Source organism: Salvelinus alpinus, chromosome 1, assembly GCF_045679555.1.
Source record: "Salvelinus alpinus chromosome 1, SLU_Salpinus.1, whole genome shotgun sequence".
Classification (NCBI taxonomy): domain Eukaryota; kingdom Metazoa; phylum Chordata; class Actinopteri; order Salmoniformes; family Salmonidae; genus Salvelinus; species Salvelinus alpinus.
The window spans coordinates 82,127,828-82,147,937 of record NC_092086.1 but is presented as its reverse complement, the minus strand read 5'-3'; the positions used below and the strand labels follow the sequence as shown (position 1 = coordinate 82,147,937).

Sequence of the window (20,110 nt, the reverse complement as noted above, 5' to 3'; positions counted from 1 at the left end):
TCATGGGACGTCATGTACCTACGTTATATAGGTATGCACGGCAGCTTTGACATCGGTGTTTAACATCGGTGTTAAATTAGACATCCGGCCGATACCGATGATGGCATTTTTAGCTAATATCGTCCGATTCCAATATGTTCACCGATATATCGTGCATCCCTATTTATCTTACGAAGGAGTTATTTAATCTATCTGCCTAACTATTTATCTGTAAATGGAATTATATATATTTCTTTAACAAATTTTTGTCTTATCTTTACAGGAAAATGCCACGGGCACTATCTGTATGGAGACATTTCACTGCAGCTAATGTAGAAGGAAAAGCTGTGTACATTTGCAAATACTGTGCCAAATCATATGTGAAGAATGCAACAAAAATGCAGAATCATCTGGCCAAGTGCATAAAGTTCCCTCAGCGCTCACAACAAGCAACCTCTGACAAAAGTCCCTCTACTTCTATTAGAGGTGAAAATTATGAATCAGACACATTAGTGATAGCAACAGCTCATGGTCCTCCTGGAATCAGAAGTTTTTTTTTTTTACTCAATGGACGAACATAGTCAGAGATGCTGATGGATGTCTTGCTCGAGTTGTGAATGGAACTGGTTCAACTCTGATGCTCACAGGCAATGTGTATTGGAAGAGATTTCTGAATGTTCTTCGCCCAGCATGCACTCCTCCAACCAGACATGCTTTATCTACTCATTTGCTGGATGCAGAGTTCAATTGCAGGTCAAGCAAATCATGGAGAAAGCAGACTATTGCAATCATCTCTGATGGGTGGTCGAATGTTTGTGGGCAAGGAATAATTAACTAAATCATCTCCACCCCTCAACCAGTATTCTACAAGTGCACAGACACAAGGGACAATAGACACACCGGTCTCTACATTGCAGATGAGCTGAAGGCAGTCATCAATGACCTTGGACCACAGAAGGTATTTGCACTGGTGACAGAAAATACTGCGAACATGAAGGCTGCTTGGTCTAAAGTGGAGGAGTCCTACCCTCACATCACACCCATTGGCTGTGCTGCTCATGCATTGAATCTGCTCCTAAAGGACATCATGGCACTGAAAACAATGGATACACTCTACAAGAGAGCCAAGGAAATGGTTAGGTATGTGGAGTGTCATCACGTTATAGCAGCAATCTACCTCACCAAACAAAGTGAGAAGAATAAGAGCACCACATTGAAGCTGCCCAGCAACACCCGTTGGGGTGGTGTTGTCATCATGTTTGACAGTCTCCTGGAGGGGAAGGAGTCTCTCCAAGAAATGGCCATATCAGTCTGCCGATATGGACAGCCCCATCAAGAGGATCCTACTGGATGATGTATTTTGGGAGAGAGTGGTAGGCAGCCTGAAACTCCTGAAACCTATAGCAGTAGCCATTGCACAGATTGAGGGAGACAATGCCATCCTGTCTGATGTTCAGACTTTGCTTGCAGATGTAAGAGAATAAATCTGTACTGCCCTGCCCACGTCACTGTTGCTCCAAGCAGAGGAAACTGCAGTTCTGAAATGCATCAAAAAGCGTGAAGACTTCTGCCTAAAGCCCATACAGCGTACTTGTTGGACATGCGTACATGTTGGACCCCAAGTATGCTGGCAAGAGCATCCTGTCTGGTGCAGAGATCAACAAGGCTTATGGTGTCATCACTACAGTATCTCGCCACCTTGGCCTGGATGAGGGCAAGGTTCTTAGCAGTCTGCCGAAGTACACTTCTAAGCAAGGGCTTTGGAATGGAGATGCAATATGGCAGTCGTGCCAACATATCTCATCAGCCACCTGGTGGAAGGGACTTTGTGAATCTGAGGCTCTTTTCCCCTGTTGCCTCCACCATCCTCCAAATCCCACCAACATCAGCCCCCTCAGAGCGCAACTGGTCCTTGTTTGGGAACGCGCACGCAACAGGCTGACCAATACAAGGGTTGACACATTGGTGGCCATCTGGGCAAATGTGAGGCTTTTTGAGCCTGACAACGAGCCATCCTCAACAAGATTGGAAAGTGACAGTGAAGATGAGGCCTCAGTCTGATGTTCAAGAGGTGGACATTGAGGTCCGGGGAGAAGACATGGACGCCTGAGAGGAAGACAACCAAAGCTTTAGTTTCTAGACTGTCATTTTACAGATGTATGTTGAAAACGTTTTTTGGGAGATGCGATGGATCATTGGGGATTATTCAATATTCCCTTTTGTTGTTCAGTGAAATCATCCCGTGTGAAGAGTCAACTCATTTGATTAAAGTTCAATTCGTAACTGAATCGTTTTTTTATTTCTATTGGAAGGATTTAATCATTTGCAATTATGTCTACTTATGATAAGGTAAAAGGTTTATGTTTCTGCCTCCATATGATATGGTAAATATATCCAATTCAAAAAAACATCTCCATTCTTCTAAATGGTATTAATGTTCATTTGCATTTATTCCCGTTAATTCCCATATATTCCCACGGAAAGTTTCCACTGAATATTCCCCAAAATGTGCAACCCTATCCATAAGGGATGGGGTTGATTTTTATTTAATCTTTTCATCCAGGAATGGAGCTTGTTTGATTGGAGAGCAGTTCTTAGGTCTGAATGTTCTCAGTGTTTCTGGGCTGGATTGGCTTGTGTCTGTGCCTCCTTCCTGCTGGAACATCAGGGGTTTGTGGGGGGTGATTCATCTTGTCATGGTATGTTGAGTTAAATGGGGAAAAGCCCATGGACTTGAAGTGTGTAAAAACCTAAATTCTATCCAAAACTGCATTGACTGATTGCTTGTCAAAACTGTAGCCATGCAAGCCTTAGTTAGAGAAGGTGGTAAAGGTGTAAGATAAATTTAAAAAAAGATGACTATAGACCTAGCTCAATGTGCCAGATGGTCTCAATGCTTCCTCATTTTCATTGGTGTGTGTGAACAACACTAAAAATGTCATCTTTCCCCACCAGCCAGCTCTTATAAGTTCCCACCAGCCAGGCAGCTAGATGAGTCAGCGGAAGGAGCGCCGCGGGATCCACGTGGACCAGTCAGAGCTGCACTGCAACAAAGGCTGCGGTTACTATGGCAACGCAGCCTGGCAGGGCCTGTGCTCCAAGTGCTGGCGGGAGGAGTACCAGCGGGCCCGGCAGAAGCAGATCCAGGAGGACTGGGCCCTAGCTGAGAAGTAAGGAAGGAACACTCCTAGTCCTGGATCAATGGGTCTCAAACTTGGGGTGGGGTGTGATGATGGAGGGGTCCATAGATAGTTGGTGGGATGACGCAGGATTAATTGTAGGCCCACTTGTGAAATGTTCTAATCAATTGCGATGTGTTGTCAGTGCTGTGGTGCATTCCTTCCTCAGTGGCAGGGTAGATACTTTTACATCACAAAGTTTCATGTGGGATGCCTCACTATGTTGGAATGTCATTCAACCCCAGGTCACTGGCCAGCAGAGTTAACAGTCAAGCTGGTTTGTCTTATCCACATGGTATTCTACTGTAGCAGAGGATATGTGCTTATAAGTATTCACCCACTTGGATTTCTTAACATTTATTGTGTTATAAAGTGGGATTAAAATTGATTTGTAACTTTTTGGTCGAAGATCTACACACAATCTATTGTCAGTGGAAGAAAAGTTATAATTTTGTTTAAAGATGAATGAAAAATAAAACTCTAATATTCCTTGATTAAATAAGAATTCACTCCCCTGAGTCAATACATGTTAGACACACCTTTGGCAGTGATTAGATCTGTGAGTCTTTTTAGGTAAGTCTCTAAGAGCGGAAGGTGCTCCCGAGTGGCACAGCGGTCTAAGGCACTGCATCTCAGTGCAAGAGGTGTCACTGCAGTACCTGGTTCGAATCCAGGCTGCATCGCATCCGGCTGTGATTTGGAGTCCCATAGGGAGGCGCACAATTGGCCCAGCGTCGTCCGGGTTTGGCCGGGGTAGACCGTCATTGTAAATATGAATTTGTTCTTAACTGACTTGTCTAGTTAAATATATAAAAAAGAGCTTAGTTTGCACACCTTAATTGTGCATATTTGCCCATTTATTTTCAAAATTCTTCAACCTCTGTCAAGGTGTTGGGGATCATGGCTAGACAGCCATTTTCAGGTCTTGCCATAGATTTTCAAGCAGATTAAAGTAAACTGTAACTTGGCCACTCAGGAACATTCACCGTCTTCTTGGTAAGCAACAAGAGTGTAGATTTGGCCTTGAGGTTTTGGTTATTGTCCTGCTGAAAGGTGAATGCATCTCCCAGTGTCTGTTGGAAAGCAGACTAAACCAGGATTTCCTTTAGGATTTTGCCTGTGCTTTGCTCTATTCTGTTTATTTTTATCCTAAAAAAACTCCTTAGTCCTTACCGATGACAAGCTTACCCGTAACATGATGCAGCCACCATCATGCTTGAAAATATGAAGTGGGACTTAATGATGTATTGGTTTTGCCCCAAACATACCGCTTTGTATTCAGGACACAAAGGTAAATTCTAAAAACATAATTCCACTTTGACATTATGGGGTATTGTGTGTATGCCAGTGACCATAAATCTACATTTAATCAATTTTAAATTCAGGCTGTAACAACGCGAGCTCATGTTGTGGACATGAATAGAATCAACCTGCATACATCGATATTTGATACAGATATTCAAATATGATTACATTTTAACTCATAATAAGCTTTTGACCTTTTCAACTGCTCTATTGAATGTATCAAATGTTTCTTTGGCGCTATTCACACGAGCTAAGGAGAACTCTAGTGAAAGAACGTCAAGGACGTTATGTAGCCATTGAGTTATGCTGAGCTTATGTGGAGGCTTCCATCTGGTCACTAACATCCTTTTTGCTGCAGTCAGTTCAGACAACCATACTCGTTTGTGTGTTACTGTGAGAGTCAGTGAAGAGTCATCATTCACCAATAATATATTGGGGAGATGGGGAATGGGAACACCAACTATGCTCGATAGAGACCTGTCAAACTGGGGTAGTCCCACATCATCCCACATAAGTTCCAATATTTATTAGAGAACACAACAAACAATTTGGAATAGGAGCAAGTTTAAATTGGCAGCATTTCTGTGGAGTCAAATAAAATATGTCAATTCATTTGTAGTGTATTAGTTGATGATTTCAAATTTCGGGAAGACTTTGGGATATTCATTATGTCAGAAAGTTTATGAATACCTTGTTCAGACCATGATAGGTTTTCCCTCCCAAAGATAGGGAGTTATTTCTAAATATTGGTGTTTGGGTATGCCATTGCACTTCCCAATTACCAAGTTTTTCAATTTGTTGCCAGGTCTGTATTGAGTGGGGGCTGATTGGTCCAAACTGATTACGGCCTTGTATTTTGATCAAACCATTTCTTAAGTGGGCGGAGCACGAGAGACAAAGCATATAACTTGAAGTCGGGTAAACCTAGACCCCCAAAACCTTTGGGTTGCTGGAGTGTAGTCATTTTAATTCTGGGATGTTTCCCTTTCCATATAAAATTATATATTTTCCTAGTACCCGAATGGCGTGGGCAAAGGAAACATGCTAGCAAAGAAATGTAGTGTAGGCAAGACATTCATTCTGACTATCGAAATTCGACCTGATGAAGGTTAGATTAAACCGTCTGCTGTAATTGCAGTTGTGACTTGTTTGTAGTTCTTCGAAACAATTTTTTCTAGAGGGAATTTATTTTTTATTTTTTTAAATTTCGTGGTATCAAATTGGTAGTTAGTCTTGTCCCATCGCTGCAACTCCTGTACAGACTCGGGAGAGGCGAAGGTCGAGAGCCGTGTGTCCTCCGAAACTCAACCCAGCCAAGCCGCACTGGTTCTTGACACAATTCCTGCTTAACCCGGAAGCCAGCCACACCAATGTGTCGGAGGAAGAAAATTGTGACCGTGTCCGCGTGCATTGCCGCCCGGCCCGCCACAGGAGCCGCTAGTGCGCGATAAGACAAGAACATCTCTGCCGGCAAAACCCTTCGCTAACCCGGACGACGCTGGGCCAATTCTGCGCCGCCCCATGGATGTCCCGGTTGCGGCCTGCTGCGACAGAGCCTGGACTCGAACCAGGATCTCTAGTGGCACAGCTAGCACTGCGATGCAGTGCCTTAGACCACTGCGCCACTCGGGAGGCCCCGGGAGAAATGTTTTCCCCCACTAATGGCTCCAATGATAGGGCAAATAGGAGGCTGGACAGCCTTGACGAGTTCCCCGTTAGATGGCTAACTATGAGGAGCATTGGATACCCGTGAAGACCATCGCATAGGGGGTACTGTCAATTATTTTTAACATAGTTATAAACATTTAGCCAAATCCATATGATGGGTTTGGATTTCTAAACCTTAAATGTTGTTAATCATCAGTTATACTAGAGACATGAGGAGTGCCATAGTCTAGGGTCTACACCAGAAGTTAATGGTTATCTGTAGGAGGAATGTATATGGTGGATGCAGTTAAGCTTGGAATGTTTGATTTAACCTTGATTTAACTAGGCAAGTCAGTTAAGAACAAATTCTTATTTACAATGACGACCTACCAAAAGACAAAAGTCCTGCGGGGACTGGGATAAAAAATTTAAATATAGGACTAAACGCACATCATGACGAGACAACGCTACATAGAGACCTAAGACGACAACAACAGCAAGGCAGCAACACATGACAACACAGCATGGTAGTAACACAACATGGTAGCAGCACAAAACATGGCACAGACAACAGCACAAAGGGCACGAAGGTAGAGACAACAATACATCACACAAAGCAGCCACAACTGTCAGTAAAAGTGACCATGATTGAGTCTTTGAATGAAGAGATTGAGATAAAACTGTCCAGTTTGAGGTGTTTGTTGCAGCTCGTTCCAGTCGTTAGCTGCAGCGAACTGAAAAGACAAGCGACCCAAGGATGTGTGTGCTTTCGGGACCTTTAACAGAATGTGACTGGCAGAATGGGTGTTGTATGTGGATGATGAGGGCTGCAGTAGATATCTCAGATAGGGGGGAGTGAGGCCTAAGAGGGTTTTATAAATAAGCATCAACCAGTGGGTCTTGCGACAGGTATACAGAGATGACCAGTTTACAGAGGAGTATAGAGTGCTACCTCAAGCTCTAAACCCTCAGTAGTAATCACACCTGTGGGGAGAGGGTGCATTCTTCTTACCAAACCACATGACCTTTGTGTTGGCGGTGTTCAGATCAAGGTTAAGGGTAGAGAAAGCTTGTTGGACACTAAGAAAGCTTTGTTGTAGAGCATTTTACACAAAATCTGGGGAGGTGCCAGCTGAGTATAAGGACTGTATCATCTGCATATAAATGGATGAGAGAGCTTCCTACTGCCTGAGCTATGTTGTTGATGTAAATTGAGAAGCGCATGGTGCCTAGGATTGAGCCTTGTGGTACTCCCTTGGTGACAGGCAGTGACTGAGACAGCAGATTTTCTGACTGTATACACTGCACTCTTTGAGAGAGGTAGTTAGCAAACCAGGCCAAAGAACCCTCAGACACCAATATTCCGGCCCACAAGAATGGAATGGTCTACCATATCAAAAGCTTTGGCCAAGTCAATAGAAATAGCAGCACAACACTGCTTAGAATCAAGGGCAATGGTGACATCATTGAGGACCTTTAAGGTTGCAGTGACACATCCATAACCTGAGCGGAAACCAGATTGCATACCAGAGAGAATACTATAGACATCAAGAAAGCCAGTCAGTTGATTATTGACAAGTTTTTCCAACACTTTTGGTGAACAGGGCAAAATAGAAATAGGCCTATAACAATTAGATCAGCTTGATCTCCCCCTTTTAAATAAAGGATGAACCGTGGATGCCTTTCAAGCAATGGGAACCTCCCCAGAAAGGAGAGACAGGCTTGGCGACAATAGGGGCAGCAACCCTGTACTGAGTGAAGGAAAGATGATGTGAATGTACTGAGTGAAGGACAGATAATCACATGTGGCAGGCACTGATAAGGGTGGAGTGGTGGATTAGTGAGGAAAGGGGTCGAGGTCAGGTCACCTCAAGGGAGAAGGAACAGTTTATTGCCCGTGTCACTTAATTTCCTGCCTAGCAATAGAGATGTAATGTTTAGAGAGAAGGAGGACATCACCCATATTGGGGTATATGTACTACCACTGGTGGAAATATGTCATTGTCTAAATTCAGCTGCTCGATCCTTTGGGCGAATAAACTTGGTTGGAGCTTTCATAGTGTCCGTCAATTTCTTACTCTGATAATTAGAACCTAACGCATAGTATACCAGAGGTAGAACCATGCGATACGGTCAAAGGCCTTTTCCGCATCAATTGGCAGGACTGCACAGGAGGGCGGTATATTAGGTGTAATATGTAATATGTAGGAGACATCTCCGATTGTCTGACGCCAGTCTATGTTTGACGAGGCCCATTTGATCAGGTTAAACTAGTTTGGGTAAAATGGTTTCAAGACGTTTGGCTAGAACCTTGGCGTACAATTTCATGTCACTGTTAATGAGGGAGAGAGGCCTATGACTTGAAAAGAGAGTTGGGTCTTTACCTTTTTTATGTAACAGAGAGATAATTGCATTATTAACGTCTCTATTGAAAAAGCCCATCTGAATAGATATTCGTAACATCTCTAATAATATTGGACCAAGTTCAGACCAAAAGGTTAAATAAAATTCAGGTGGGATGCCATCCCATCCAGGGGATTTACCTCGGTTCATGTCTTTCAATGCATTGTGCAGTTCATTGAGTGTTTTATAGGTGCATCTAAAGAGAGTGCATCATCAGAGGAGAGTTTTGCAGTAGATTCAAGCCCTCAAAAAAGGGTCTCTTGCTGTCTGAGGTATTTTGTACTTCAGAACTGTATAATTTTTCTAAATATAAATTGATGGTGAATCATGCAAGAGAACATCGTCAGCCTGAATGGAAAGAATGTCAGCAAGACTATCATTATTCCGTAATTTACTCACTAAGAGGAAGCTAGGTCTATTTAAAGTCCAGATAATCAGTTTGTCTGACTCTATGAATTCAAAATTCTGCTCTTAATCTGAGTAAGGAATTTAACTCAGATTTAATAATTCTCTCTTCGGCTGAGAAACTGTTCTACTTGTTGACGAGTTAGTAAGGATAAAGTGGACAACAGTTTGGTTATTTATTTTTTTAGTCGAGACTTGGTCACAGACTCTTTGTTGAGGATAAATTCATGTAAATCAGACCTGAATTGATCAGAATTCCAAACAAATTTAAAGAGTGAGATTAAATCTCCACCTTGCACGATTTGGAGCATTGGTTGTTGATAATTTGCATAAATTTGCAAGATCATTAGACACACTACATGACCAAATGTATGTGGGCACCTGCTCGTAAAACATCTCATTCCAAAATCATGGGCATTAATATGGAGTTGGTTTTGCTGCTATAACAGCCTCCACTCTTCTGGGAAGGCTTTCCACTAGATGTTGGAACATTGCTGCGGGAACTTGCCACAAGCATTAGTGAGGTCGTGCACTGATGTTGGGCGATTAGACCTGGCTCACAGTTGGCGTTGCAGTTCATCCCAAAGGTGTTCGATGGAGTTGAGGTCAGGGCACTGTGCAGGCCAGTCAAGTTCTTCCACACCGATCTCTACAAACAATTTCTGTATGGGCCTCACTTTGTGCATGGGAGCATTGCCATGCTGAAACAGGAAAGGGCCTTCCCCAAACTTTTGCCACAAAGTTGGAAGCACAGAATCGTCTAGAATGTCATTGTATGCTGTAGCGTTAAGATTTCCCTTCACTGGAACTAAGGTGGCTAGCCCGAACCATGAAAAACAGCCCCAGACCATTATTCCTCTTCCACCTAACTTTACGCAGGTAGCGTTCTCCTGGCATCCGTCAAACCCAGATTCGTCTGCCAGATGGTGACCGTGATTCATCACGCCAGGGAACGCGTTTCCACTGCTCCAGAGTCCAATGGCGGCGAGCTTTACACCACTCTAGCCAACACTTGGCATTGCACATGGTGATCTTAGACTTGTGTTTAGCTGTTCGGCCGTGGAAATCCATTTCATGAAGCTGACGTTGCTTCCAGAGGCAGTTTGGAACTCGGTAGTGAGTGTTGCAACTGAGGACAGGCCCCAATTTTTTTTTTGCATGGTTGTGGCAGCATCATGCTATGGGGATGCTTTTCAGAGGCATGAACTGGGAGACTGGTAAGGATAGAGGAAACAATGAATGGGGCAAAATATAGGCTAATCCTTGATGAGAACCTGCTTCAGAGTGCAACGACCTTAGACTGGGGGGAAGATTTACGTTCCAACAGGACAATGACCCCAAGCATACAGCCTAAGAGACACTGGAATGACTTCAGAACAAGAATGTGTAAGTCCTTGAGTGGCCCAGCCAAAGCCCAGACTTGAATCTTATTTAAAATCTGTGGAAGGACTTGAAGATTGCTGTTCAGCACCGCTCCCCATCTCATTTAACCGAGCATGAGAAAGATTTTCAAGGAAGAATTGGAGAAAATCCCAAATCCAGATGCGCAAAGCTGATACAGACATACCCAAGATGACTCCAAGCTGTATCTCTGCCAAATGTGTGTCATGACGTTGCCCTGTTGGGTGAGGTTTATGACTCCCATAAATACCTTTTTTCCCCTTTTCTCTCCACTCTACAGAATGGACTCTTGGAAAGCCCTTTGTTAACATAGAGAGAGTATGGTAACATCAAAAGGTTGGGGAAAGGTACAATATTTCTGTAATCCAACCAGTTGACAGTGTCTGTTGGTACTTAAAGAATATGATGTCAGATCAGTTGGTGTCTGGGACATATCTGATGATAGGATGACATAAATTGTATATTGGAAAGTCTACACATTCTAGTTATCAGATTCACATGGAATTGTTGTGCAATTTAAATGTTTAAATATGAAATTATTTGTGAAAAGATTACATGTAATTTTAGCTTCTAAATTAGAGAATTGTTTGCATAAGTAAACTATGCTCACTCAGTGGCCATGCCAAAGTGAACAGACATTGGTTGAGAACTATGAAACACACCCTTCTCTCCCCCAATACAAAAGCCTGTTGACGGAAGTCAAACTTAGTTCCCGACGATGTGAGGACTGGTGTCCATACGTTTTAAAAGGGCTAATTTCAACATGGAGGTGACTATCACCACGCTGAAAGGATGAATTTCTACTAGACCAGCCAGAATTCACGACAAGCTGATTATGGCAAAATGGTTTGAACTTTGAACTCTTATTCACTAAAGAAGAAGTGATACATCATAGAATTTAAGTTATCAGCTGCAGCTGTAAACGTACGTGGCCTAGGAAAGGACAGACAATCTCCTAATAAGAACGACAGGGTACAAAGTATCGGCCCTACAACACTACGACCAGAAATATTCTTCAAAGGACAAGGGCGATCTCTGCTGTGCAAACCAGTCTTCCAACTTCGACCCATCTATAGAAGCACAGATTTGTTTAACACTTTTTTGGTTACTACATGATTCCATATGTGTTATTTCATAGTTTTGATGTCTTCAATATTATTCTACAATGTAGAAAATAAACTCAGCAAAAAAAGAAACATCCTCTCACTGTCAACTGTGTTTATTTTCAGCAAACTTAACATGTGTAAATATTTGTATGAACATAAGATTCAACAACTAAGACATGACCTGAACAAGTTCCACAGACATGTGACTAACAGAAATTGAATATTGTGTCCGTGAACAAAGGGGGGGTCAAAATCAAAAGTATCTGGTGTGGCCATCAGCTGCATTAAGTACTGCAGTGCATCTCCTCATGGACTGCACCAGATTTGCCAGTTCTTGCTGTGAGATGTTACCCCACTCTTCCACCAAGGCACATGCAAGTTCCCAGACATTTCTGGGGGGAATGGCCATCACCCTCCGATCCAACAGGTCCCAGACGTCCTCAATGGGATTGAGATCCGTGCTCTTCGCTGACCATGGCAGAACACTGACATTCCTGTATTGCAGGAAATCACGCACAGAACGAGCAGTATGGCTGGTGGCATTGTCATGCTGGAGGGTCATGTTAGGGTGAGCTTGCAGGAAGGGTACCACATGAGGGAGGATGTCTTCCCTGTAATGCACAGCGTTGATTGCCTGCAATGACAACAAGCTCAGTCCGATGATGCTGTGACACACCGCCCCTGACCATAACAGACCCTCGACCTCCAAATCGATCCCGCTCCAGAGTACAGGCCTCGGTGTAACGCTCATTCCTTCGACGACAAATGCGAATCTGACCACCCCTGGTGAGACAAAACCGCGACTTGTCAGTGAAAAGCACTTTTTGCCAGTCCTGTCTGGTCCAGCGACGGTGGGTTTGTGCCCATAGGTGACGTTGTTGCCGGTGATGTCTGGTGAGGACCTGCCTTACAACAGGCCTACAAGCCCTCAGTCCAGCCTCTCTCAGCCTATTGGGGACAGTCTGAGCACTGATGGAGGAATTGTGCATTCCCTCCATCATTGCGTTTGTGTAACTTGGGCAGTTGTTGTTGCCATCCTGTACCTGTCCCGCAGGTGTGATGTTTGGATATACCGATCCTGTGCAGGTGTTGTTACACGTGGTCTGCCACTGCGAGGACGATCAGCTGTCCGTCCTGTTTCCCTGTAGCGCTGTCTTAGGCGTCTCACAGTACGGACATTGCAATTTATTGCCCTGGCCACATCTGCAGTCCTCATGCCTCCGTGCAGCATGCCTAAGGCACGTTCACGCAGATGAGCAGGGACCCTGGGCTTCTTTCCTTTGGTGTTTTTCAGTGTCAGTAGAAAGGCCTCTTTAGCGTCCTAAGTTTTCATAACTTTGACCTTAATTGCCTACCGTCTGTAAGCTGTTAGTGTCTTAACGACCGTTCCACAGGTGCATTAAGTGTTTATGGATCATTGAACAAACATGGGAAACAGTGTTTAAACCCTTTACAATGAAGAGCTGTGAAGTTATTTGGAATATCTTTGAAAGACAGGGTCCTGAAAAAGGGATATTTCTTTTTTTGCTGAGTTTATCTTGCATTTTCCTTTTCTGAATGGGCAGTTATTAGAATGCATACGTTTCTGTATTTACGGTAGCATAGCTCTTCAAGGTGCAACAGAGACCCAATCTCCTTTGTCCCTCAGTCTTCCTGCTCTTTGATTCAAACCCAACCCCCTTCCTTTGTGTAACTAGCCGTCATATCGGTTTCGTACGCTAGGGACTTTTTATTTTATGACATGATTAGTAATCGATGTATGATCCATCCTGTGTAAATGTAATTCTGTGTGATTATTTAGTAAATAAATAATTAATCCCATTTTTGTATTGCTCATTCAATTTATTTGCCAGGGTTCGTGAAGAATTTTACGACGTTCTGATGAAACTGATTAATAATTGACTGCTATTGATATAAAAGATCTTTGAGGTTATTCGGAAGACAGCAGCTCTATAAATACTCTTCCGTGGTACCCCAGGTTAGTTACGAGTTAATTGTTGCTTGGTTTAATTCAATCACGTAATCAATCAAACGTTAGGTAATCGATTTGATAAAATAGCCTGTCATATAATTTAATCAGTCTGAGACACGGCAGATGCTTCTACAAAGTATTGACTCAGGGGTGTGAATACTTGTTAAGGAGCTTTCTGTATTAAATTTTCAATCAATTACATTTTTTCTTCTAAAAACATGTTTTCATTTTGTTCTTATGGGGTATTGTGTGTAGATGGGTGCAATTTAAAAAAAAATTAATGTATAATTTTATTTAAACAATTTTTAATTCCTGCTGTAACACAACAAAATGTAGAATAAGTCAAGGGGTATGAATACTTTCTGAAGGCACTATCACATCTGCAGACCAATGTGAAATAGTACGCTGAGTACATTGGATAGTCATTTAGTTAAGCTAATAATATATAACTGACTCACTGTTCACAAAAAATACCGTTATGCTTTTCTTCTTCTTTCTTTGCACATATCCAGAGCTCAGACCCAGCTAGAGGGCCATTTTTAAAGAGGATCCGAGAAATGTTTTGCCTTTTTATAAACACATTTTATGCAGTTCTAGGACACTACTCTTCATGACTGGCGACAATAGCATAATCTTTAATACCACAAAAATGACAGGGTAGACTACTCTGCTGACACTGACAAACTGAGATCAATAAAAACGACCTTGTCTTGTATGCAACCATCTAATTGATGCTTATGAAAAGGGGAGACACATATTGTAGGCTATGACATCCATCCAGCTTGGAGGAGGAAATTGTCCTAAAAAATATTACACCGGAGATATGGCCGATGCTCTCCGCTATAGTGCCAATTAGGCATGGGCGGTGTACTGTATATACCGGGATATTTGGAAATTGTCACGGAATGGTTATTAAATACCGTCAATATTGTAAACTATTTCTTTGAAGTTAAAAAAAATATACAGTACCAGTCAAAAGTTTGGACACCTACTCATTCCAGAGTTCTTATTTTTACTATTTTCTACATTGTAGAATAATAGTGAAGCCATCAAAACTACGAAATAACACATGGAATTATGTAGTAACCAAAAAAGCGTTTAACAAATCAAAATATATTTTATATTTGAGATTCTTCAAAGTAGCCACCCTTTGCCTTGATAACAGCTTTCCACACTCTTGGCATTCTCTCAACCAGCTTCACTTGGAATGCTTTTCCAATAGTCTTTAAGGAGTTCCCACATATGCTGAGCACTTGTTGGCTGCTTTTCCTTCACTCTGCGGTCCAACTCATCCCAAACCATCTCAATTGGGTTGAGGCCGGGTTATTTGTGGAGGCCAGATCATATGATGAAGCACTCCATCACTCTCCTTCTTGGAGAGCCCTTACACAGCCTGGAGGTGTGTTGGGTCATTGTCCTGTTGAAAAACAAATGATAGTTACACTAAGCTTAAACCAGATGGGATGGCGTATCACTGCAGAATGCTGTGGTAGCCATGCGCTTTGAATTCTAAATAAATGCTTCATGGTGGGAACCACACGTGGAGATCATCCGTTCACCTAAAAATCTCAAATTTTGTCTCATCAGACCAAAAGGACAGATTTCCACCGGTCTAATGTCCATTGCTCGTGTATCTTGGCCCAAGCAAGTCTCTTCTTATTATTGGTGTCCTTTTAGTAGTGGTTTCTTTGCAACAAATTGACCATGAAGGCCTGATTCATGCAGTCTCCTCTGAACAGTTGATGTTGATGTGTCTGACTTTTATTTGGGCTGCAATTTCTGAGGCTGGTAACTCTAATGAACTTATACTCTGCAGTAGAAGTAACTCTGGGTTTTCCTTTCGTGTGGCGGTCCTCATGAGAGCCAGTTACAACAGTGCTTGATGGTTTTTGCGACTGCACTTGAAGAAACTTTCAATGTTCTTGAAATGTTCCGGATTGACTGACCTTCATGTCTTAAAGTAATGATGGACTGTCATTTCTCTTTGCGTATTTGAGCAGTTCTTGCCATAATATGGACTTGGTCTTTTACCAAATAGTGCTATCTTCTGTATACCACCCCTACCTTGTCACAACACAAGTGATTGGCTCAAACGCATTAAAAAGGAAAGACATTCCACAAATTAACTTTTAACAAGGCACACCTGTTAATTGAAATTCCCGGTGACTACCTCATGAAGCTGGTTGAGAGAATGCCAAGAGTGTGGAAAGCTGTCATCAAAGAAAAGCGTGGCTACTTTGAAGAATCTCAAATATAACACTTTTGGATACTACATGATTCCATGTGTGTTATTTCATAGTTTTGATGTCTTCACTATTATTCTACAATGTAGAAAATAGTAAAAATAAAGAAACCCTGGAATGAGTAGCTGTGTCAACTTTTGACTGGTACTGTAATTTTGGCAAATTCAAGCTTAGCATATTGGATGTGCATATTCCCTAGCCTATTGGACGCGCCACCTACGACACAGTAGTTAAAGATAATACCTTAAAGTTAAAGTCTAATCACCAGTTGTTCCCCCTGGTCTACCTCAGGCTGCAGAGGGAGGAGGAGGTTGCCTATGCCAGCATCCAGGGGGCCCAGTCTCAGCCCCTGTCCCAGCCCCAGGCCTCTCTGGCGCCCTTCTCCAAGTTCGAGGAGAAGAAGACCAATGAGAAGACGCGCAAGGTGACCACTGTGAAGAAGTTCTTTAGTCCCTCGTCACGGACAGCCCCCAAGAAAGGTACTGACTGCCTGACTGACTCTATAAAACGGAAGACAGTTTCCCTTTGATACGTTAAAGCCTGAGTTATCTCAATGGTATTTCTCCAGTGCAGTTTCTGACACACACACACACACACACTTTCCATCCCAGCGTATCAGCCTAGTACTTGTCTCATCAGCTCACTTCTTTGGAAGTGATCCCCGGAGGCTCTAAAACAGGGCATGTTAGTGATTTGAAGGTCTTCTGTGCCTACCAAGCCCATAACAGGCTATTATAGCCTGGGTTATTTAGTGATGCCCTCTATTAGCCTAACTGTTAGGCAAACTCCCATAGCTCCTATCTGTACAATGGCCCCAAGGGTATTGAGAACAATGTGCAAACTTCAAAGTTCCTTTATTTTTGCAGACTTCAATATTTTTTTCTTCATTCAAAGAGGTGCCCTATCTCAGTGTGGGGATCATGGTTGATTGTCATTGACACATCACTCGTCGAGATTGTGACTTTGTCTCATCAGATTTCACTTTTTCTTTGCAGTAATAGCTGCTGTGCACCATTCTCTAGTGTTAGGTCATGTTTTTAACTGTTTTCCATATCCTTTCCAATCCCTTCTATCTCATTGATACCCTCATCATAACATAATGGTCCCAAACCAAACAACCCCTCTCTTTCTCCATCTTGTCTGATCCCTTCATTCCGCACTTCTGTCATCGCCAGTGTTTGTTGATTCATGAATTTATTGTCATCCATTATTCTCCATACCCATTCCACCTTCACCCACCTCTCTCAAATCCCATGTACCCATTCTCTCTTGTATGCCATTCTGGTACCCTTCATCCCTGTTTGCCCTGCGGCCCAACTTGGCCCTACCATCTCATTCTCAGCCCCCACTGTGGGAGAGGAGAAGCTGACAGGCCTCAGGGACTGGAGAGGAATGTTTACTCCCCCTTGGGAAATGGGCTCTCCCACCGAAGGTAATCATTCCTACCATTGGAGAGGAGATTTGCATTGGATAGCGCTCCCATTTTAATCCCTGTAGTTTTAAAACCAACTAGAAAACCATAAGGCCTTAACTAGTGTAGTCGACTTATAATTACCCTCCAACCAGGTAGCATTAAGATGTACCAATAGTCTCACCATATTAGCACCCGCTCAGTCTGATTGGCTGAGAGACCTGTCCATCAAAGTGACTCCGCTGTTCCGGTTGGTTTTGAGTTTGTTTGATGTGTAGTGTGCAGACGTGTGTGTGTGTTCAACGAGTCCCTTTTTCATGTTGTTCATAAAGTTCATTATCTCACTGTCCTCCTCTTGCGTATGGTCATTATACTGGCAGCACTGGTGGCAAGACTCAGAGGTGGGTATCTGTCATTCTCTCTGTAGTTTTAGATACACTTCTACAGAATAGATGACAAAACTGACTGTGTCCCTGAAACTGCCAACAATGTGTTCTTACAACCTGATCAGCAAAAGTAGTTCTAAAGTATCTGTTTATTTGTAGTTGTGACGCAATACTGTTGATTTCATATTTGAGTCTGTTTTCCTGACCTCTTCTCAGCTCTTATGTAAAGATGCACCCTTCTGACAGTTGACCTTCTTTACCTGAGGCTCAGTCAGTTAGCGAGGGCAACCATGAAGAGGAAGGTATGGCATAACATTAAGAGTAACACATGTCATGTTGTCCCCCCCCATCAGAGAACCAGGAGGGCAAGACCCCCAGCCCCTCCATCAGCCGCCAGTCAAGCATTGAGACGGACCGCATCTCCAGAGACTTTGTGGACTTCCTGAAGACCCTGCATAAGCCCGGCCGTGAGGTCCACAAGCAGAGCCGAGCCTTCATCGAGTTCATGGCCAACAAAAAGGTCAGTTGAAAACGAGTCTGAATGCTTATTCATTGATTTTTAAACGTGCAGGGTACAAAACGATATCTGAAAGGAATAGATATACAGTTGAAGTCGGAGGTTTACATACACCTTAGCCAAATAGATTTAAACTCAGTTTTTCCTAGTAACAATTCCCTGTCTTAGGTCAGTTAGGATCACCACTTTTTATTTTAAGAATGTGAAATGTCAGAATAATAGTAGAGAGAATTATTTCAGCTTTTATTTCTTTCATCACATTCCTAGTGGGTCAGAAGTTTACATACACTCAATTAGTATTTGATAGCATTGCCTTTTAAATTGTTTAACTTGGGTCAAACGTTTCGTGTAGCCTTCCACAAGCTTCCCACAACAAGTTGGGTGAATTTTGGCCCATTCCTCCTGACAGAGCTGGTGTAACTGAGTCAGGTTTGTAGGCCTCCTTGCTTGCACATGCTTTTTCAGTTCTGCACACAAATGTTCTATAAGATTGAGGTCAGGGCTTTGTGGTGGCCACTCCAATACCTTGACTTTGTTGTCCTTAAGCCATTTTGCCACAACTTTGGAAGTATGCTTGGGGTCATTGTCCATTTGCAAGACCCATTTGCGACCAAGCTTTAACTTCCTGACTGATGTCTTGAGATGTTGCTTCAATATATCCACATAATTTACTTTCCTCATGATGCCATCTATTGAGATGTTGCTTCAATATATCCACCATTTTCCTCCCTCATGATGCCATCTGTTTCGTGAAGTGCACCAGTCCCTCCTGCAGCAAAGCACCCCCACAACATGATGCTGCCACCCCCGTGCTTCACGGTTGGGATGGTGTTCTTCGGCTTGCAAGCCTCCCCCTTTTTCCTCCAAACATAACGATGGTCATTATGGCCAAACAGTTCTATTTTTGTTTCATCAGACCAGAGGACATTTCTCCAAAAAGTACGATCTTTATCTCCATGTGCAGTTGCAAACCGTAGTCTGGCTTTTTTATGGCGGTTTTGGAGCAGTGGCTTATTCCTTGCTGAGCGGCCTTTCAGGTTAGGTCGATATAGGACTCGTTTTACTGTGGATATAGATACTTTTGTACCTGTTTCCTCCAGCATTTTCACAAGGTCCTTTGCTGTTGTTCTGGGATTGATTTGCACTTTTCGCACAAAAGTATGTTCATCTCTAGGAGACAGAACGCGTCTCCTTCCTGAGCGGTATGACGGCTGCGTGGTTCCATGGTGTTTATACTTGCGTACTATTGTTTGTACAGATGAACGTGGTACCTTCAGGGATTTGGAAATTTTTCCCAAGGATGAACCAGACATGTGGAGGTCTAAAAAATTTTTTTCCTGAGGTCTTGGCTGATTTCTTTTGATTTTCCCATGATGTCAAGCAAAGAGGCACTGAGTTTGAAGGTAGGCCTTGAAATACATCCACAGGTACATCTCCAATTGACTCAAATTATGTCAATTAGCCTATCAGAAGCTTCTAAAGCCATGACATTTTCTGGAGTTTTACAAGCTGTTTAAGGGCACAGTCAACTTAGTGTATGTAAACTTCTGACCCACTGGAATTGTGATACAGTGAAATAATCTGTCTGTAAACAATTGTTGGAAAAATTACTTGTGTCATGCACAAAGAAGATGTCCTAACCGACTTGCCAAAACTATAGTTTGTTAACAAGAAATTTGTGGAGTGGTTGAAAAATGAGTTTATGACTCCAACCTAAGTGTATTTAAACTTCCGACTTCAACTGTACCTACACAATTTATGCTTGTGTGCAAATTATGACAACATTTCAAACAGAAGGTCTTGATCCAGCTGAAACTTTGCAATAAACTGTATGGCTATGGGGGCATATACAATAGTGTGTAGGTATTTCTGTTCTTTCAACTAAGGTCAGCCCTGAAAAGCACAAATTAAATAATAGCTTTTATGTGTATGTTTTGTAATGAAATATTGCTATTTGATATGGCAAAACACTCCAAGGTTCTCTCTTGTTTCAAAAAGTTAATTGGTTTTTATTGGCTAGACAAGAATGTATTGTGGCTGTAGAAGCCTTTCTCACAATCAGTAGTTGTGTTGTACATAGTTTTACAGAACAGTGTCTATCATTTCCTTCAGTATAAAGCTCTTTTTTTATGGTATATCTTTTGTAGAAATATAAT

At 42.5% G+C, this 20,110-nt stretch overlaps 1 protein-coding gene across 4 annotated transcripts in view; it reads left to right on the top strand.

Moving 5' to 3' along the window:
- LOC139531675 (rab5 GDP/GTP exchange factor-like) overlaps positions 1 to 20,110 on the top strand; it is a 34,843-nt gene that overhangs the window by 4,989 nt on the left and 9,744 nt on the right. For 2 of the 4 annotated variants that reach the window (XM_071328346.1, XM_071328355.1), the window contains exons 2-4: positions 2,935 to 3,149; positions 15,932 to 16,119; positions 17,791 to 17,957. In XM_071328346.1, the coding sequence (XP_071184447.1) occupies positions 2,971 to 3,149; positions 15,932 to 16,119; positions 17,791 to 17,957 (534 nt within the window). In that variant the 5' untranslated portion in view covers positions 2,935 to 2,970. Of the gene's footprint in view, positions 1 to 2,934; positions 3,150 to 15,931; positions 16,120 to 16,982; positions 17,073 to 17,790; positions 17,958 to 20,110 lie in introns of all 4 variants that reach the window. The other 2 variants (XM_071328373.1, XM_071328362.1) reach the window with 2 other exon arrangements.